The sequence below is a fragment of the Dendropsophus ebraccatus genome, chromosome 13, assembly GCF_027789765.1.
Source record: "Dendropsophus ebraccatus isolate aDenEbr1 chromosome 13, aDenEbr1.pat, whole genome shotgun sequence".
NCBI lineage: Eukaryota > Metazoa > Chordata > Amphibia > Anura > Hylidae > Dendropsophus > Dendropsophus ebraccatus.
In genome coordinates, this window is record NC_091466.1 from 68,735,245 (window position 1) to 68,757,311 (window position 22,067).

At 49.1% G+C, this 22,067-nt stretch overlaps 1 protein-coding gene across 1 annotated transcript; it reads right to left on the reverse strand.

Annotated features, from left to right (window-relative positions):
• Positions 1 to 5,488: 5,488 nt before the first annotated feature.
• On the reverse strand, positions 5,489 to 21,752 carry LOC138771509 (prostaglandin D2 receptor-like). Its single transcript, XM_069951279.1, has 2 exons — positions 20,505 to 21,752; positions 5,489 to 8,182 (listed from the first exon to the last, which is right to left on the reverse strand). Exons 1-2 carry the CDS (start codon positions 21,300 to 21,302, stop codon positions 7,961 to 7,963), a joined length of 1,020 nt encoding a protein of 339 aa, XP_069807380.1. The 5' UTR covers positions 21,303 to 21,752; the 3' UTR covers positions 5,489 to 7,960.
• Positions 21,753 to 22,067: the final 315 nt, after the last annotated feature.

Sequence of the window (22,067 nt, forward strand, 5' to 3'; positions counted from 1 at the left end):
TGGGAGATGCTGGAGGAGGCATAGTGTGTGCGGGGTGGAGACAAGTGGGAGATGCTGGAGGAGGCATAGTGTGTGCGGGGTGGAGGCTGGTGGGAGATGCTGGAGGAGGCATAGTGTGTGCGGGGGTGGAGGCTGGTGGGAGATGCTGGAGGAGGCATAGTGTGTGCGGGGTGGAGGCTGGTGGGAGATGCTGGAGGAGGCATAGTGTGTGCGGGGTGGAGGCTGGTGGGAGATGCTGGAGGAGGCATAGTGTGTGCGGGGTGGAGGCTGGTGGGAGATGCTGGAGGAGGCATAGTGTGTGCGGGGTGGAGGCTGATGGGAGATGCTGGAGGAGGCATAGTGTGTGCGGGGTGGAGGCTGGTGGGAGATGCTGGAGGAGGCATAGTGTGTGCGGGGTGGAGGCTGGTGGGAGATGCTGGAGGAGGCATAGTGTGTGCGGGGTGGAGACAGGTGGGAGATGCTGGAGGAGGCATAGTGTGTGCGGGGTGGAGGCTGGTGGGAGATGCTGGAGGAGGCATAGTGTGTGCGGGGTGGAGGCTGAGGATGCTGCTGGAGGAGGCATAGTGTGTGCGGGGTGGAGGCTGGTGGGAGATGCTAGAGGAGGCACAGTGTGCGCGGGGTGGAGGCTGATGGGAGATGCTGGAGGAGGCATAGTGTGTGCGGGGTGGAGGCTGGTGGGAGATGCTGGAGGAGGCATAGTGTGTGCGGGGTGGAGACAGGTGGGAGATGCTGGAGGAGGCATAGTGTGTGCGGGGTGGAGGCCGGTGGGAGATGCTGGAGGAGGCATAGTGTGTGCGGGGTGGAGACAGGTGGGAGATGCTGGAGGAGGCATAGTGTGTGCGGCGTGGAGGCTGGTGGGAGATGCTGGAGGAGGCATAGTGTGTGCGGGGTGGAGGCTGGTGGGAGATGCTGGAGGAGGCATAGTGTGTGCGGGGTGGAGACAGGTGGGAGATGCTGGAGGAGGCATAGTGTGTGCGGCGTGGAGGCTGGTGGGAGATGCTGGAGGAGGCATAGTGTGTGCGGGGTGGAGGCTGAGGATGCTGCTGGAGGAGGCATAGTGTGTGCGGGGTGGAGGCTGGTGGGAGATGCTAGAGGAGGCACAGTGTGCGCGGGGTGGAGGCTGATGGGAGATGCTGGAGGAGGCATAGTGTGTGCGGGGTGGAGGCTGGTGGGAGATGCTGGAGGAGGCATAGTGTGTGCGGGGTGGAGACAGGTGGGAGATGCTGGAGGAGGCATAGTGTGTGCGGGGTGGAGGCCGGTGGGAGATGCTGGAGGAGGCATAGTGTGTGCAGGACGGAGACTGGTGGGAGATGCTGGAGGAGGCATAGTGTGTGCGGGGTGGAGACAGGTGGGAGATGCTGGAGGAGGCATAGTGTGTGCGGGGTGGAGGCTGATGATGCTGCTGGAGGAGGCATAGTGTGTGCGGGTGGAGGCTGATGATGCTGCTGGAGGAGGCATAGTGTGTGCGGGTGGAGGCTGATGATGCTGCTGGAGGAGGCATAGTGTGTGCGGGGTGGAGGCTGGTGGGAGATGCTGGAGGAGGCATAGTGTGTTCGGGGTGGAGGCTGATGGGAGATGCTGGAGGAGGCATAGTGTGTGCGGGTGGAGGCTGATGATGCTGCTGGAGGAGGCATAGTGTGTGCGGGGTGGAGGCTGGTGGGAGATGCTGGAGGAGGCATAGTGTGTGCGGGGTGGAGGCTGGTGGGAGATGCTGGAGGAGGCATAGTGTGTGCGGGGTGGAGGCTGGTGGGAGATGCTGGAGGAGGCATAGTGTGTGCGGGGTGGAGGCTGGTGGGAGATGCTGGAGGAGGCATAGTGTGTGCGGGGTGGAGGCTGATGATGCTGCTGGAGGAGGCATAGTGTGTGCGGGGTGGAGGCTGGTGGGAGATGCTGGAGGAGGCATAGTGTGTGCGGGGTGGAGGCTGATGGGAGATGCTGGAGGAGGCATAGTGTGTGCGGGGTGGAGGCTGATGATGCTGCTGGAGGAGGCATAGTGTGTGCGGGGTGGAGGCTGGTGGGAGATGCTGGAGGAGGCATAGTGTGTGCGGGGTGGAGGCTGATGGGAGATGCTGGAGGAGGCATAGTGTGTGCGGGGTGGAGGCTGGTGGGAGATGCTGGAGGAGGCATAGTGTGTGCGGGGTGGAGGCTGATGATGCTGCTGGAGGAGGCATAGTGTGTGCGGGGTGGAGGCTGGTGGGAGATGCTGGAGGAGGCATAGTGTGTGCGGGGTGGAGGCTGGTGGGAGATGCTGGAGGAGGCATAGTGTGTGCGGGGTGGAGGCTGGTGGGAGATGCTGGAGGAGGCATAGTGTGTGCAGGGTGGAGGCTGGTGGGAGATGCTGGAGGAGGCATAGTGTGTGCGGGGTGGAGGCCGGTGGGAGATGCTGGAGGAGGCATAGTGTGTGCGGGGTGGAGGCTGGTGGGAGATGCTGGAGGAGGCATAGTGTGTGCGGGGTGGAGGCTGGTGGGAGATGCTGGAGGTGGCATAGTGTGTGCGGGGTGGAGACAGGTGGGAGATGCTAGAGGAGGCATAGTGTGTGCGGGGTGGAGGCTGGTGGGAGATGCTGGAGGAGGCATAGTGTGTGCGGGGTGGAGGCTGATGATGCTGCTGGAGGAGGCATAGTGTGTGCGGGGTGGAGACAGGTGGGAGATGCTGGAGGAGGCATAGTGTGTGCGGGGTGGAGGCTGATGATGCTGCTGGAGGAGGCATAGTGTGTGCGGGGTGGAGGCTGATGATGCTGCTGGAGGAGGCATAGTGTGTGCGGGGTGGAGGCTGGTGGGAGATGCTGGAGGAGGCATAGTGTGTGCGGGGTGGAGGCTGATGGGAGATGCTGGAGGAGGCATAGTGTGTGCGGGGTGGAGGCCGGTGGGAGATGCTGGAGGAGGCATAGTGTGTGCGGGGTGGAGGCTGGTGGGAGATGCTGGAGGAGGCATAGTGTGTGCGGGGTGGAGGCTGATGGGAGATGCTGGAGGAGGCATAGTGTGTGCGGGGTGGAGGCCGGTGGGAGATGCTAGAGGAGGCATAGTGTGTGCGGGGTGGAGGCTGGTGGGAGATGCTGGAGGAGGCATAGTGTGTGCGGGGTGGAGGCTGATGATGCTGCTGGAGGAGGCATAGTGTGTGCGGGGTGGAGGCTGGTGGGAGATGCTGGAGGAGGCATAGTGTGTGCGGGGTGGAGGCTGATGGGAGATGCTGGAGGAGGCATAGTGTGTGCGGGGTGGAGGCTGGTGGGAGATGCTGGAGGAGGCATAGTGTGTGCGGGGTGGAGGCTGATGGGAGATGCTGGAGGAGGCATAGTGTGTGCGGGGTGGAGGCCGGTGGGAGATGCTAGAGGAGGCATAGTGTGTGCGGGGTGGAGGCTGATGGGAGATGCTGGAGGAGGCATAGTGTGTGCGGGGTGGAGGCTGGTGGGAGATGCTGGAGGAGGCATAGTGTGTGCGGGGTGGAGGCTGATGGGAGATGCTGGAGGAGGCATAGTGTGTGCGGGGTGGAGGCCGGTGGGAGATGCTGGAGGAGGCATAGTGTGTGCGGGGTGGAGGCTGGTCGGAGATGCTGGAGGAGGCATAGTGTGTGCGGGGTGGAGGCTGATGATGCTGCTGGAGGAGGCATAGTGTGTGCGGGGTGGAGGCTGGTGGGAGATGCTGGAGGAGGCATAGTGTGTGCGGGGTGGAGGCTGGTGGGAGATGCTGGAGGAGGCATAGTGTGTGCGGGGTGGAGGCCGGTGGGAGATGCTGGAGGAGGCATAGTGTGTGCGGGGTGGAGGCTGGTGGGAGATGCTGGAGGAGGCATAGTGTGTGCGGGGTGGAGGCCGGTGGGAGATGCTGGAGGAGGCATAGTGTGTGCGGGGTGGAGGCTGGTGGGAGATGCTGGAGGAGGCATAGTGTGTGCGGGGTGGAGACAGGTGGGAGATGCTGGAGGAGGCATAGTGTGTGCGGGGTGGAGGCTGATGGGAGATGATGGAGGAGGCATAGTGTGTGCGGGGTGGAGGCCGGTGGGAGATGCTGGAGGAGGCATAGTGTGTGCGGGGTGGAGGCTGATGGGAGATGCTGGAGGAGGCATAGTGTGTGCGGGGTGGAGACAGGTGGGAGATGCTGGAGGAGGCATAGTGTGTGCGGGGTGGAGGCTGATGGGAGATGCTGGAGGAGGCATAGTGTGTGCGGGGTGGAGGCTGGTGGGAGATGCTGGAGGAGGCATAGTGTGTGCGGGGTGGAGGCTGGTGGGAGATGCTGGAGGAGGCATAGTGTGTGCGGGGTGGAGGCTGGTGGGAGATGCTGGAGGAGGCATAGTGTGTGCGGGGTGGAGGCTGGTGGGAGATGCTAGAGGAGGCATAGTGTGTGCGGGGTGGAGGCTGGTGGGAGATGCTGGAGGAGGCATAGTGTGTGCGGGGTGGAGGCTGGTGGGAGATGCTGGAGGAGGCATAGTGTGTGCGGGGTGGAGGCTGGTGGGAGATGCTGGAGGAGGCATAGTGTGTGCGGGGTGGAGGCTGATGGGAGATGCTGGAGGAGGCATAGTGTGTGCGGGGTGGAGGCTGATGGGAGATGCTGGAGGAGGCATAGTGTGTGCGGGGTGGAGGCTGGTGGGAGATGCTGGAGGAGGCATAGTGTGTGCGGGGTGGAGGCTGATGGGAGATGCTGGAGGAGGCATAGTGTGTGCGGGGTGGAGGCTGATGACGCTGCTGGAGGAATAAAGGTGAGTATTCGGGCGGCCTCTGGGGCGACGTTGATCGGCGCTTTGGAACATTGCTGAACACTACAGACGCCAACATTCAGCAAAGTTTTGATGCCAAAAGTTTACATATTTTTTAATACATTCCTCCTCAATCTGCAGCACGCACCCCCTTTGTTGTTGGAAATCCCCGCTGTAGATAACTGGGCAGTGGTCCACAAATGGGCACCGGGACCGAGCATTTACTGCCTCTTTATGGCTGAGAAGTTGTCACCAGTGATTAGTTACAAAGGTCACAGCATTGCCACTGTATGCCACTAGCTTAGGTCAGCGTCTGGCTATGCCGTGCCCTCTCATGTTACTATCGTAAAACGCTTTATTGCTGCCCTGGCACCTGCACATTATCAAGTTATTTATTATCATTAGATTATAAAGTTTGCAGAATTCTCTGGAAACTTTGCCTCATTGGTACAAACTGTTGTCAATGCTCACGTCTGTTGGGTGTCAGTCCTGGCATTGGGCGGGTGTCACTCCGGGATCGTGATGCTACCTGTGGCCCCTGAACTGGGAACCTTCCGAGGCTTCATCCCCTATCAGTGTCTTAGATGGCCATAGGACCTAACGTGCACCTTGTAACCAAGTCTTAAGCTGGAGGGGGGGGCTTTATTTGTTATATAGATATCAATGGTGGGCAACTATTTCTTTAAGAATGTACACTATAGAAAGTAAAAAAGGAAATCGACACCACATAGTAGAGATTTTTGTGATTTTTTTAATCTTTTCCTTGGAGACACAAGAGCAAGTAAATAAGTGAAATTCCGCTATATTTGGTTGTGTGCATACATTTTATTACCATACAGTATATACAATAAGTTATGTTATATCATTTCCCTGTATTAACACAATTGGTTGTTGACCAAGGACTAATCTTTCTCCGTTCTATCTGAAGTCCCTGTTCTTTGGGATTGGATCCCCGCAGAGGGAAGAGAAGAATGATGCCAAAGGGGTCCTAGAAACGCAGATTGTGACTGTGATCATGTAAACTCTTCATCTTGATGCATTGTATCAATTAAACAAACTCAACCTTTGACCTTTATTCATGTCCATCATTTGTCCCAACGTGTTTCAGGTTCTGAAATGGCATCAGATGTGCTCAGAGTGGAGACGGTGGAAGTAAATTCTGCCCACTAACTGGTCAGTCAGAGGAATGATTATAGGACTGAAGGCGGCAAGGTTAGTTGCTATATGCTTATTAAGGGGAAATCTTTTAGAGGTTTCATGCTCCCGAACTACAAGTAGCATGAAACAGAGCCATGGAGCAGGGAGACGACATGCAATGATCAACACTGTAGTGGTGGGGTATTTTAGAAAAGTCATAATTTTAATGACTAAGGAAGGGGTAACTAGTCATTAGACCAGTCCCCAGCAGCTGATCCCCACCCCACTGTCACTGGTGAGCGACATGTCAGTCACTATGTGAGTGTGTGTCACTTAGGGCCAGGAGGATGGGAGTAGCTGTGGGGGTCGCCCCTGGGATTAGTTACTCTCAGAGCGGTGAGGAGTAGCTGTGGAGATCGCCCCTGGGATTAGTTACCCTCAGAGCTGTAGAGAGTAGCTGTGGGGGTCGCCCCTGGGATTAGTTACCCTCAGAGCGGTGAGGAGTAGCTGTGGGGGTCGCCCCTGGGATTAGTTACTCTCAGAGCTGTAGGGAGTAGCTGTGGGGAATCGCCCCTGGGATTAGTTACTCTCAGAGCTGTGGGGAGTAGCTGTGGGGATCGCCCCTGGGATTAGTTACCCTCAGAGCGGTGGGGAGTAGCTGTGGGGATCGCCCCTGGGATTAGTTACCCTCAGAGCTGTAGGGAGTAGCTGTGGGGAATTGCCCCTGGGATCAAGTTAATCTCAGAGCTGTAGGGAGTAGCTGTGGGGAATCGCCCCTGGGATTAGTTACCCTCAGAGCTGTAGGGAGTAGCTGTGGGGAGTCGCCCCTGGGATCAGTTAATCTCAGAGCTGTAGGGATCGCCCCTGGGATTAGTTACTGTCAGAGCTGTAGGGAGTAGCTGTGGGGATCACCCCTGGGATTAGTTACCCGTGGAGAGGTGGGGAGTAGCTGTGGGGATCGCCCCTCGGACTAGCTACCCTCAGAGCGGTGGGGAGTAGCTGTGGGGATCGCCCCTCGGACTAGCTACCCTCAGAGCGGTGGGGAGAAGCTGTGGGGATCGCCCCTGGGATTAGTTACCCTCAGAGCTGTAGGGAGTAGCTGTGGGGATCGCCCCTCGGACTAGTTACCCTCAGAGCGGTGGGGAGTAGCTGTGGGGATCATCCCTGGGATTAGTTACTCTCAGAGCGGTGGGGAGTAGCTGTGGGGATCGCCCCTCGGACTAGTTACCCTCAGAGCGGTGGGGAGTAGCTGTGGGGATCGCCCCTGGGATTAGTTACCCTCAGAGCGGTGGTGAGTAGTTGTGGGGATCGCCCCTGGGATTAGTTACCCTCAGAGCTGTAGGGAGTAGCTGTGGGGATCGCCCCTGGGATTAGTTACCCTCAGAGCTCCATACTTCATTCACTGCGGTCAATAAGACTATGATTTCTATGAAACGCCTGAGTATTTGAGAATAAATCATAGTATGTCCTGTTCCCGGCTTCATCTATCGATCACCTGGAAGAAACTTAATTGTAACAGTGAAAGTTGTGGGTTCTTTTTTTTTAGCTAGTGGATCTTAAGGATCAGGACCACTTTATATTTATTCTGTCCGCTGGACTTTTATGCCGGCTGAGGGTGTTGGACTTGCATGTGGAAGATCTTTGGAGCAATATATATCTTGCTCCGTCTCTACTACCAAACACTAAGTAGAATGGGGCTACCTCTCAGGTGATCTGATACAATCAGTATGGGCCCACTGGACACCAGGGACTGGGGTATTAAAGCACCAAGGACTGTAGGAAACCACACTATATCATAATATCATCCTGACTCGCATTCCTATATATTATATATACAGTATGTAAACCTGATACGTTGGCCTGTATTTCACAGTTTATCTCCTTCCCCATCATTCTTTAGATGCTCGGTCCTCTTATCAAGATGGCGCCTCCTGGACAATTCTCCCCATTGTTTCCCATGAATCCAGTACGCGTGTACCCAGCTTGTAATATTTTGGCAGCATTTATCGCTTTTTAGTAGGATTTATACATTGTAAATCCATTAATAAGTGCAACCTTTGCTTGGAGGAGAGTCAGCACCTTTCCACAGTCAACTTCCAAAATTTTGGCTACTAAAAGAAATGGCAGACGACTCCTCAGATTACAGTTCGCTTTTAAAGCTCTCCTCTAGCAGCTCGCTCTGGGTGTTGCTTGTAGAGTGTAGCCTGCTGCAAAGACTGTGTACATGGGTGTGAAATTTTGATGTCCTACAGATGATGAAGACCCATGGATCCACTATAGAATTAATAGAGAGAAACCTCAAGACTATAAGGTCGGCGTATTCGTTCTTCTCTTTTGTGAAGGCTCCAATGTAGACTCGGAACTGGGGGGAGAAGATGAAGAGCAGTTAATGGGGCAGATTTCCGAATTTTGGAAAAAAATTATTTGTAAAATTGTAAACATTTTCTAATCTTTGAATAAACTTGTTAGTATCTATTCAGTCTGCTTCCCCCAGTTCTGAGCTGCTGCTTTCTGTTAAAGACACACAAAACTGTGTGTGAGCTGTTCTCTTCATCTCCCCCTCCCCCCATTTTCGAGCCAGCTGATGTAAACAAGTCCCTGGCTGGCTTTATCTGCAACTTTGTAGCTTCTTTGTAATGCTGGGAGGGTTAGCCTGAGGTCAAGTTACTAATGAACTAACTGTGATGAATCATGCCTGCACTACAAAGCTGCTTCAAAGTTGCAGATAGGGACTTTTGGGAAGGGAGCGGGAAAGAGGGGGTTGAGAGGAGAAATGGACTGAAAAGCTCAGATACAGTTTTCTGTGTCTTCAGAAGAGAGCAGCAGCTCAAAATTGAGGGAAAGGCGGCCGGAAAGGTAAAGACATGTATGGAATGAATTGTTAGTCTCCAGGAGGGGGGATAATTCCATATGTATTTTATCTAACCGGATAACCTATACATACATAAGGAACTTGTGTCCCGACTATCAAGTTCTAGTACTTCCATTAAGTTTTATTTTAATATTTCCTAAAATTGCCTGTCCCCAAAGGAAAAAACAACTCTACTGGTCCTACAATGGTCCATCTGACTAGTTACACTGACCACTCTGACAACTCTGAGGCTTTTTGACAGACTTGGTGAAAAGATCTGTCTTGTGCATATAATGGAACTAAATACAGAACACAGCGGCTCTGCATGTGCAGACACAATAAAACCAATATAGCAGATATGGAAAGCACAAATGCACGCACGCTCACTGGGTCGTGCATACTCAGATGCAACTCTTTTGAGCGCTCTATGTGTAAATCGAAGGTCTGCTGCCCCCCACCTTCTGATGTTACCTTCCTAGTACTTGGTCAGAAAATCTGAGTTTTTGTAGAACAAGTGTGGAGAAGGTAATGGTGCCAAAATCCTGTTTAAGGGTAGCTTCACAGCAGCGGATCCGCAGCGGATTTCACGCTAAAGTTCAACCCCCCAAAAGATATACAAATCCCCAATATACACTTATTATGCGAAATGCACATAAAGTGCTTTTTTCCCTGCACTTACCACTGCATCAAGGCTTCACTTCCTGGATAACATGGTGATGTCACTTCCTGGATAACATGGTGATGTCACTTCCTGGATAACATGGTGATGTCACCTCCTGGATAACATGGTGATGTCACTTCCTGGATACCATGGTGATGTCACTTCATGGATAACATGGTGATTTCACGACCCGACTCCAGAGCTGTGCGGCTGTGGCTGCTGGAGAGGATGATGGCAGAGGGATGCTCAGTGTCCCTCCATTGCCCTGTGTCCCTCAGTGTCCCCCTGCCATCATCCTCTCCAGCAGCCACAGCCCGCACAGCTCTGGGAGTCGGGTCGTGACATCACCATATTATCCAGGAAGTGACATCACCATGTTATCCAGGAAGTGACATCACCATGTTATCCAGGAAGTGACATCATCATGTTCTCCAGGAAGTTACATCACCATGTGAAGTGGTGATGTCACTTCACCACTTCACTTCATTTTATCCAGGAAGTGACATCACCATTTTATCCAGGAAGTGACATCACCATGTTATCCAGGAAGTGAAGCCTTGATGCAGTAGTAAGTGCAGGGAAAAAAGCACTTTAAAAGCATTTCCTGTAATAACTGTAATAAGTGTATATTGGTAATTTGTATAACTTTTTTTTTTTTTGGGGGGGGGGCAATTCAATATTTTAATAAACATTTTGCTGGACTTCTCCTTTAAGATTAATCTCCGTCTTTATTGAAATGAAGTGGTGCGTTTCAGGGGTCTACTACTCCCTTCATCAGACATGTGTGATATAGAGGGTGGTAGATCCCCGAAGCGCGTCACATCACGCATCAGTATTTCCATGCATGATCCATGTCCTATTTATTTCAGTGCCTCATATGTAATACTTCATGACCGCATGACCGCATGACCACATGACCGCAATCAGCAGGAGACACCTGAGTGCATGTGCTTTTATCCCTCCTGTTTGTCCCATTCTATCTGCAGTAGCTATGGTGAGCGCAATACCTTATCCAGACTTGTGCTGTTTGGGGTGGTGCTGGCTGGGTTTTGGTGTGGCATTTTTGGGTCTGGTCCTGTGGCATGGGGGTTGCAGGACTGTTCCATGGCCTCCCTTCCCTGACTGTGCACGCCTGCGGGGGTGGTGGCCACTGACCGACACAGTGTGGACACAGTGTAGGGACCCATGTGTATCAGATACCTGCACCCGGTACATGGGGCAGTGTGGCTTGATCAATTCATACACAAAATTCTGAGTTTTTTATGCAGCCGAGAGGCACTAGTGTCAGCCATAGGTGTGAGGTGCAGCGCTCTTTTTCTTCCCTGAACCTTACTTCATAGTAGAACTGAATACTTGCTGCCGTGTTTCCCTGCAGGGTAAAGCTGATCTCTGGGGTTCCAAGCAATTATCTGCATTTGGCTAAGTACAGGGAATTCTTAGTTCTCACCTTAGGTTAGGTTAAAGGATGCCCTAGAATAGGGGTTTTAAACTTGAAGTATAAATGGGACACACATAGAAAATACTAACAATAATGTACCATATTCGTTTCAGTTTTAATACAATACAATATTATTATTCAGTTAGTTACTGTAATGATGCTTCCTGTGTCTATAAACAGTAATAATGCCCCCTGTGAAACTATACTGTAATAGTGCCTCCTGTCCTCCCATATGGTAATAGTCTCCATACCGTAATATTTCCTCTGTGAGATCACTGTAATCTGCTCCAAAACTGTAATAGTGCCCCCTGTGCTCCCATATGTTAATAGTTCCCCTGGGCCCACATATTGTAATAGTGCCCCCTGTGCTCCCATATGTTAATAGTTCCCCTGGGTCCACATACTGTAATAGTGCCCCCCATACTATAATAGTGCCCCATACTGTAATGGTACCCCATACTGTAATATTTCCCCTTGTGAGACCATACTGCAAATGTGCCCCCTGTGCCCCATACTGTCATAATACTTGACCAACCAGAAAACAAAACCACTAATACCAAGTCCTGCTCTACTGCTGAGCGCAGATGCTGTTCTTCTCTCCAGGCTGCAGCCGGTGAAGCACAGTGGCAGAATGCCAGGGCAGGCTTGAGGACATCATATCATTGTGCCTGCCACTGCAGGGTGGATGCAGATACAGTAAAGATGGGCGGTTGCCTGAAGAGGTTCATGCGCAGTGCTAGTGATGTCCCTGCAGGTCTCCACCTGAGGGGCCATGTTTTTGCGACTCTTGCCCTAGAAGGTAGTAGGTTCCCCTGAGGATAGGTATGAGACTGAAAGCTTATGAACACTTTTCTATTGTGCGGAGAGAACTCCCGTTGTGGCTTCTTCCACCTACGTAGACGTGACTGCGGGTGGAGAGAGACCAGATAACTCCCCAGCTGAAGGGCCACAGGGCCATTTAGGGAAAGCAGAGGATGACTGATCCCCCTTCAGAAATACTTTTTCACTTTGTCAAGCCCTGCCGAACAGATTATGTTACCCAGGGCTGTACCATATAATTCAAGGTTTGCTTCTAGTAGGAAGAATAATAGATGTACGGCTGCCAATAAAGCGTCGCTGCTGCTTTCTTCCAAGGAAAACAGAATTGAGGACAGAATGAGGCTATTCATCGGTAATGCTGGAACAGGCTCCGATAACATGTTTTGTAAAGCAGGAATCCATCGAGGTAATGGTATTACGTTAATCAGTGATAGGTGACGAAAGAGGAAAGATAGTGACACAAAGCCACAATGTACCAGCACGGGATCGGCACTGCCACCGACACGCCGTCATCCATAGGGTTAAGTGGTGAGAGTGTTTTGCCAAAGTCAATAAATCTTTAAATATTTCTTTATTCTTGGCATTTTGAAACTTTTTCCCATGAAATTTATATGTAGCTCCTTCTTGTTTGTTAGGGTAACTTCACCAATGCAGATTTTGCTCAATCTTCCGGGGCATGCTGCTTTATTTGTTGGCCATGTTTTCGTAATGCTTAGAAGGATACGTTTTCTCAATAAAGAACAACTCCTGTAACTGAGTACCCATTGGCTATCACACGATTACCTTGGCTCCAGCAGCTGATACTCATGGTATCTGCACATTTTTCCTCCAGTGGCCACTACAGGAGAGAAGTGGTATTACATGGTGTCCATTCAAGTGAATGTGTGACCACTTTCTTACAGAGAGAGGCCATGTTCAGACCTTGTACGAGACCGGCCGTTCCGTGAGAGATTTACATTAATATATATTTTTACTTTGTTTTTATCAAAATTGGGAAACCCTATGTATCTAGAAAGAATGTGTATGATCTTCTGCCAGCTGTCCTACACAAGTTGAGGGGTCAATGTTTTTTTTCTTTTTATTTTTTAATGTTTATTTTTTTTTCTTAATCTTTCTCATTTCCACACACCAGGGTGAAGTCACTTTGTACTTTCCAGAGAAGGCGTGCCTGTGGTCGGGATTGCTTTCACAACGTATTTACAGTAAGTGGACTTAAAATGATTATTTTTATGTGGTTTTCTAACCCGGCAACGAAAGGGTTAATAATGTAACCGAGGAGATTCTCTGGTCATGTAATCCTCAGAGAGACGCTAATATTAGTTTCAGGGTGCCAAAAAATTAGCAAAGCCTACCTGACTGCTTGTGGGGTATTGGGTGTTGGTGTTCATTAGGCTGTCTGACGTACTCCTTAATAACTTTTTGCAAAAAGGAAATTCACAATGAATCTACAAGCTATGCAAAGATCAAACTTACTTGTTGAACTTGAATGACTTTGGATGGTTGCATACGTACAAATATTTCAGTATCCATTTGCTGGATACGTAATGCCCACTGACCACCACAAGTCCTACAGTGTCATCTGTTTCGTCCCAGCTCTGGTGAATCTATATCTTTAATTTCTGTAACTGGGTAATGTGACTACCAGCCTGACCCACAGAAAATCACAGTGCTTAGTGTGTCAGAGGGAGCAGCTGTCTTCAGATGACTACCGGATGACATCATAACTTATCAGATAGCTGGTAGCTCACAGGCCCATATGCTCCCAGCTCTGTCTGTATGCTGCTGCTGTTTTCTCTATGGGATCAAGATATACTGTAATTATACACCTCCCCTGAGGCTGTTTTCACACGCTGCATTTATGCATCATTTTTCATGTTGTTGACACAAAATAGTTTCATTTTCAAATCGCAGCAAAAATGAAAATTTTCCAGGTGGACCGCGGAATATCATTGAGACTATGGATTGGGCGTAACTTCAGGCGGAGAGCGCCTGGTAGAATCCGCTTGAAGTCTCCGCTGAACATTTGCCGATTATCACTCTGTGTAATAGAGATAACGATCAGCCGATGAAATGATGATCGGCTGATTGTTGGTTTAGGTTTGGACCTAAATTCATCGTGTAATAGCGATGCACGGCCGATAGCTGACGATTGCCCAAACACCTGACACCTTACCTCTCCCCACTCCCGGTCTTCTCTCCTGTGCTCCGCAGCTTCCCAGTCCTGGCAGCTGCAGCGTCTCAGGGCCTGTTAGCTGACAGGCTGACAGCTGCGGTATCAGGTGTATGGGCAAGGGCTGCATGGACTTTGCTAACGATGTCCATGCAGCCCTTAATGCCAGATTATCGGGCCATCTAATAGGTCCAGTAAACTAAAATAATTACTAAAATGATTGGACTGTAGTCGGCCCATGTAATGGGACCCTTACATTATGAGCCCAACTCATCACGTGACAGGGAGCTGGGAGAGGACTGTGCTTAAAGCGACTCTGTATCCACTATCTGACCCCCCCCAAACCACTTGTACCTTCAGATAGCTGTTTTTACTCCAAGATCTGTCCTGGGGTCCGTTCGGCAGGTGATGCAGTTATTGTCCTAGAAAACAAATTTTAAACTGGCAGCCCCGTGCCCAACGGCCATGGCCTAGATTGTGTATGCATTAGGCTGGCACACCCTCTCTGTCCCTCCTCTCCGCCCTCATCATTAGGAATGCTCCAGGCAGATTGCCTCCTATTCTTCAGCTGTGTCAGCACAGCACATGGGCTGGATCGTTAAGGCACCTGCGCAGTGTTCAGCATGGAGAAAATGTTTCAGTGGCATTCCTAGTGATGAAGAGGGTGGAGTGGAGGGATGGAGGGGTGGTGCAAAGTTAGGGCACAGATACGCCTGTAGGGCACGGGGCTGCAAGTTTAAAAGTAGTTTTTTAGGACAATAACTGCATCACCTGCCGAACGGACCCCAGGACAGATCTTGGATTAAAAGCAGCTATCCGAAGGTACAAGTGGTTGGGGGGGGGGGGTCAGATTGTGGGTACAGAGTCACTTTAATGTGGTCTTCTCTCCGCTTGCTATCTCAATTGGTACGTGTCTGAACACTTAGACTAGGGCTGATTAAAACTTTTGACATGTCTCTATAATGTCTCTATGACATGTCAAACGTTTTTACAAACGACAGGCACACTTTAAACCCAATGGATTTTCAAAACCCCCTTTAATGTATCCTCACCAGGAGGGCCCCAAACACTCTTTACTGGAAGGACGGATGGAATAATTCTTTATGTACAGGTTGACTCTATTTACAACCACAGATTCTTTCTCATTTTCATTATAAGGCTCATCTGAATTTGAGATAACTGGCGACTAACATTCTAACGCAGCCATTACTGTTGAGGCCTGGTAAAAAAAAAGCATAGCATGTAAAAGCCTATAAAGAGTTGTGCTTATCCCGAAGGATCTGCGCTAACAGCATAGTGTTCTGTACAGCCCCCATGTAACAGCAGCATTAGCAGAACGCCAGCAGCAGATTAGTCTGTGGTCGGGCGGCGCGGTATCTAGCTGATCAATACTGCTGGAAGCTATAACATGGTCACTTCTCCAAATGTTTCAGCCAATTTACAGCAGCATTAAGTTTCCCGAGGTTCATTTTCCGGAGGCTTTCATGGTTTTCTGATTTGATGGATATGCAAAAGGTCTTAAGACTCATTTAGCTAATGAGATTTCCTGAAATGTTTAAGGCATTTTACCAAATTGTACAAAAACCTTGTTAGTAATTCCTTGTAGACATGACCATGACTCAGTTCTATCATTCCCTATATACACAGCACTACACCTCCCAATATCATATCACCATATGTCTATCATTCCCTATATACAGAGCACTACACCTCCCAATATCATATCACCATATGTCTATCATTCCCTATATACAGAGCACTACACCTCCCAATATCATATCACCATATGTCTATCATTCCCTATATACAGAGCACTACACCTCCCAATATCATATCACCATATGTCTATCATTCCCTATATACACAGCACTACACCTCCCAATATCATATCACCATATGTCTATCATTCCCTATATACAGAGCACTACACCTCCCAATATCATATCACCATATGTCTATCATTCCCTATATACACAGCACTACACCTCCCAATATCATATCACCATATGTCTATCATACCCTATACTGTATACAGAGCACTAGACCTCCCAATATCACATAAGGGTGACTTCACACACAACTTTTTTTCTGGTGTTAGGTGTGACTGATAGTTGTTTTTTTTTGTTTGTTTTTTGCCTTTTTTTTTAGACAAAGAGAAGAAGTTCCAATAAACTCTATGGAGGAGAAAAGTCACAGTTTACAGAAAAAAAATGCCCAAAAAAACCTCAGCATGTTGCATTATGGCAAACCTGCCACAGAGCCAAAAAAACAACAGAGAGGAGAGAAAAATACCACAAAAAAAGCCAAGTAAGTATGGCATTTCATCAGATTCCACTGACGTACAGCTATCATCTGGCCATGGGCATTTCTGCTCAAATAAACATCACGGCAGTAACTTTTTTTGATAAAATTTAGGCCTGTATGAAACTCCTAATGTCTGTCATTCCTGTATGTAGATCAGTACAACCCCCAACATGACCATAATACAACTCTATTGTCTTCTATACGTAGATCACTACAACCCCCAACATGACCTAACTAGTTTGCTGAATCAGTGTTTTGGAATCTTTAATAACAGGTATATTATAGACTAATGTAGATACAGCAGGTGTAGATACATCAGTGATCTGGTGGATGGGGCTGTAGATACAGCAGGTGTAGATACATCAGTGATCTGGTGGATGGGGCTGTAGATACAGCAGGTGTAGATACATCGGTGATCTGGTGGATGGGACTGTGGATACAGCAGGTGTAGATACATCAGTGATCTGGTGGATGGGGCTGTAGATACAGCAGGTGTAGATACATCAGTGATCTGGTAGATGGGACTGTAGATACAGCAGGTGTAGATACATCGGTGATCTGGTGGATGGGACTGTGGATACAGCAGGTGTAGATACATCAGTGATCTGGTGGATGGGGCTGTAGATACAGCAGGTGTAGATACATCAGTGATCTGGTAGATGGGACTGTAGATACAGCAGATGTAGATACATCAGTGATCTGGTAGATGGGGCTGTAGATACAGCAGATGTAGATACATCAGTGATCTGGTAGATGGGGCTGTAGATACAGCAGATGTAGATACATCGGTGATCTGGTGGATGGGGCTGTAGATACAGCAGATGTAGATACATTGGTGATCTGGTGGATGGGACTGTAGATACAGCAGATGTAGATCTGGTGGATGCAGGTGTAGATACATCAGTGATCTGGTGGATAGGACTGTGGATACAGCAGGTGTAGATACATCAGTGATCTGGTGGATGGGGCTGTAGATACAGCAGGTGTAGATACATCGGTGATCTGGTGGTTGGGGCTGTAGATACAGCAGGTGTAGGTACATCAGTGATCTGGTGGATGAGGCTATAGATACAGCAGGTGTAGATACATCGGTGATCTGGTGGATGAGGCTATAGATACAGCAGGTGTAGATACATCAGTGATCTGGTAGATGGGACTGTAGATACAGCAGGTGTAGATACATCAGTGATCTGGTGGATGAGGCTATAGATACAGCAGATGTAGATACACTGGTGATCTGGGGTTGTGGATACAGCAGGTGTAGATACATCAGTGATCTTATACATGGACAATATGTTTAGAATCAATTAAGGAAATAGACAGCCGCTGTGCCAAGGTTACCACCAGCCGGTAGATGTTTAGATGCCTTCTTGACTTGTCACAGGGTGTCCTGTTGGGATCTCCAGTGATCACCTATAATCTTTGGGGCACCTAGTATTCAATGTACAATCCGTGTAACGCAGGGACAAGCGGGTCCTCTGGAGCAAGCGAGAAGCATGGGGAGGGGTCCTCTTCTCATCTGTGACATCTGTCCATAGACTGGGACCATGGATTCCATAAGAAAGAAGCCAATAGTTGAAGCGTTGCCATCATTACCAATGAAAATGCTGGAAGGAGATTTTGCGGTCTAATCTTAATGGCCCGTGGTGGCCCGATGGTATCAGCCATTACATCCATGTGTTCTCAATTACCCTGAAGTCTTGAATTTTCTTAGGAAAAGTCTCACTATGAAATTCCGCCATAGGGTGTGATATGAAAGCAACGGAGCGCAAACAACACATATTTGACAGAAAAGTCCCAAACCGCAGATCTTGTTTGACTGGATTTCTTGTATAGAATTGCGACACTTAATACCGTATTAGCTTTACAGGTGTCTAAGCTGATAGGTAAAGAGCTGCCAGACGCTATGGTGTCTCACCTAAGGCTAACAACACTTACCCTCTATAGCCAGGTCTGCTGGATAGGAGATTCACGTGTGCTGAGGGTCCGACCACCAAGACCCCAGTGATCATGAGAATGGTGGTCCCCAATTCCGCTGCTCTATTCACTGTCTATAAGACTAATGGAGATAACCGAGCATTTTCCATCAGTCTCAGAGCAGAGGAAGAAGCGTCAGTCACATTGGGACTGCTGTTCTCATGGTCCATTGGGGATCAGACCACTATCACCTATCCTGTCCAAAGGAGATGAATAGTTGCAAAACCCCTTTTAAATTCAATGGCGCACACAATAAAATACACTGTAGTTGTTGGTAAAGATGGCCCCTGGTAAACAGTGTGCAAATCAGATACAAAGAGTATCTGCAGCACCAGCACTTCCATGTAGTATATCGACAACTCGTTGATTTAAATAGTAACTGTGTAATGCTTTAATCCTCCTGTGGTGGCGCTGTTGGTTTCCCCCCGATCACTAATATACAGGGGCCAAAGAACGAGTCCCAAGACCAAACCATTGTCTACGTGTTACAGAAATAATATGGGACCCTGATGATCGGCTAGAACAAGCCAGTTGGGTCCCGGCACTGGTGGTGTTGGAATATAAGACATGTGAATAAAAATAGAAGAGGTTTTGGCTGATGCAAAAGTAATCAAGATTGCAAAATGAGAGATTATTATCACTGACACCTAAATAGAAACCAAAGAACTGTGGCCGCAGCGATAAGGTCAGAGGTTTCTTCTTCCTTTCTATCACATCATCTTTGTGGTTGAGGTTACTCGCTTTCCCGTACACTTACAGCTTTTACCAGTATAAGATGCACCGTACTAGCTGAGGGATTCTGCACAGGGCTGGGACGAGTATTTTGGTGACACATAGTTCCCCACCTGCGCACTGTGCTCTATTCCCCTCCCCCCATTACTTCCTCTGGTAAAAACAGCCCCCAAGGCGTTTCAGCCATAGTGGTAGCGGCATCGGCTATCTGACTGGTTACCAGAATCAGATCTGTGAGAACACACCTGAGTGACATGTGATCTGTGCTCTCCTCTATGGCTGGGTTTCTACAAATGCATTTAGGTAGAGATCCGAACATGTGGAAACTACAACCCCCTCTTCTCCTCCAATAGCCCTACAATATGGTGATAATGCATACATTTAATGTCCTCTTAACACCCTTCAGTGATGGGTTGGGTAAAGAGAAGAAGGCCCTTTCAAGTAGGTAGGCGGGTCCCCCGACATTAGATGAGTTGCCTCCCCCTGGCTGGTAAGGAGAACTCCATCCAAAATCTATTTTTTAATATGTTATCAGCCGGCTGCCTTTTAACTGACTGCCACTCCTCCCTGAGTGCCTGGAAAAGCTGGATCCAATCCTGGGAAACCTCTCCCAGTTTACCAGGACTGGATCCAGCTCTTCCCAGCAGCCGGCAGTGAGTTATGATGAGCGGATTGCAGAGATAATGAAGCACTTCACTTTGCTATTACTGTAAATTTGCTTATCTCTACTTGTAGCTTCAGGTTACATCACCCTGACATACTGTATTTTACAGACTTAACCCCATGCCAAACTAGGGGATTATCTTCCATGTAGCCCAGGGCCATATAATCCGACCATAGCCTGCCCATAGAGGTTAGTAAATAGCTGGATTGTATTAATTTATCAATGGATGTATTATACCCATGGGTTGCCATAGAGTGCTCACTTATCTGAGCATACAATGGTGGTCCCTCAGCTCAGCCCTCGTGTCCTTATTACAGTGGCTAAGCTGTAATACCAGACACAACCATTAACAAGAGGGGCAGTAACCCTGTCGATGCTCTATCTACCCCATGATTGAGTTTGCTATTACATATTCCTTTGTAGTAGTAAAGTTTTGTTCTGTATCCTGGGGCAATGGAAATAACCAGATGTAACATTCATGGGCAGATACAAACTGCATGAACTACTGAAACAACACATTAGGCAAATTGTGCTGAACACAAGAGATCTGTAGCCCCATTAAAGGGGATTTCTCATTAATTTAATTCTGTCTGAACAATGGGCGGAATAAAACACTGATAGGCTCCCTTTGCACAATGATATATGGCTAAATTGTGTCTGCCGGGAGTCATCAGGGTGGTCTACACCAGCTTCTCACCACGCTGGCAATGCTTGATCAGTCGGTTCCTATTTGGATATGTAGATCCCTCAATCAGGGCAGATAGGTTGAAAAGGCGCTGGAGACCACCATGATGACTTCGACCCATTTCTGACTGATGCGCTTTAGAGAAAACCATGTACTATAGTGTGGGAGTCACTGTTTAATAAGGTTCGGGCAGCATGGAACAGTTGACCAGTTCCCTGTGAAGAATGTTCTACGACACCATTGTGCGGCAAGAAATTATAAAACCTAACATGCTCCCCGTGTCAGGAAACCATGTTGATGTCACAATTTCTACTTTAAAGTGTAACCGTAGCTGAACCTTGCAAAACAATTTACACAAACATTAGACAGGAGTGAATACATACAGTTAAAGGAAGGGAGCAGATCGAAAAAAGGATTGTCATGACTGCCAAGAGGATGAGGTGGTCCATCGCCTCCATGCCGGACTGCTGCACAAATTCTACCTTGGCTCCAAATTTGATGGAATTCCTCTGGTTCTGAACTTGGTACATCTGGTAAAGCCGCCTCATGGTACCCACATTGCAGGTGATGATGGCTACAACCAGTATTCCCATGACTGTACCATACAGTAAAGAATAAGCCAGCACCTTGGGCTCTGACTCGTCCACTGTCATTTGTAAGAAGCACCAAGTCCCTGGACAATACTGTACGAATTTCCCAAAGCCGAAGAATGGCATAGAACAGAAGACACCACTGAAGATGTACACGACCACCGGGACCAGCAAGGCAAATCTTTTGGTAATGTGCATATGGTAAAAGAATGGATTTGCCAAAGCAATCCAACAATCCAGAGCCATAGCCAGAAGAATAAGCATGGGGGCCAAGCCAAAGAAAATCATGAAGAAGCTGAAGACGTTACATAGAGTCCGGTCTGCAGCCATCTCCACCAAGGTTTGGTTCTTGGAATAAGCAGCAGACACCATGGGGCTCACCAAACATTTTCCCATCAGATTGGTCACGGTCAGACCAGTCACCAAGATGTAAAACACAGAGGTTTTCTTCCTTGAGCGTAACTTGTGTTGCCATAGGATGTAGATGGCAATGATGTTTCCTAGTAGACCGGCAGAAAACAGCAAGGAGCTGGGTAACACCGAATAATCCCCTTGGATGGCGCGGTTATTAGAACATGGATAAAGCTCCATAGGAAGACTTAAAAGGAGGCTAAAACTTGTCCAGAAGCCAGGATGAGGCAGAAGCCAAGTCCGTACGATGTGAACTTCTCATCGGTCAGAAACCTGCTTTTCTTTAAGTGCCGTTAAGCTCCCAGGATATGTACAGGAGGTGGGGAGAAGCGATTGACATGTAGAATAATAAAGGCATGAGCGAGGCGGATCCTACTCCGCTCTCACTGGACCGCAGCCAACTGAGTGGAGTTTACAAAGAGGAAGTGTTGTAAATCTAACCAGACGTTTCATTGAGCACTAATACTGGATCCTGATGCTGCAGACCCCACTGAGAGGATGTGATTCTCCTGCCGGTGGTTTCTGAAGGCAGATAATGTATGTCAGAGCATAAGTGAGTTACCAGCTTCTCCGATATTGGTCATTAGGCGAGTTATCTCTTCTCTCTGTCTGTAATGCTTGAAATGCGTGAGAGCTGGCAGGTGTACTGCTAGAGATGTTCATCAAATCACCCCCTGCCTGTTAGGATAGGACTGCAATATGTCTGACGAGTGAGGTGAGGAGGCTGAGGGATCTGGGATGGATCAACAAGGACTGGAACAAGTGAGGACAGGGATTTTATTTTTCCTCTCAAAATTTTGGAAAACCTGTTCAACTGGTCAGGCCAGGGGTCTTGGAGTAGTCACTGATCAGCAATGGAATGTAATAGTGATGAAAGACACGGGAAGGTGGTCAGACGGGACCTATGGGTTAGAACTGGGTGGTCGGTGAGAAATCTGGAGAGTA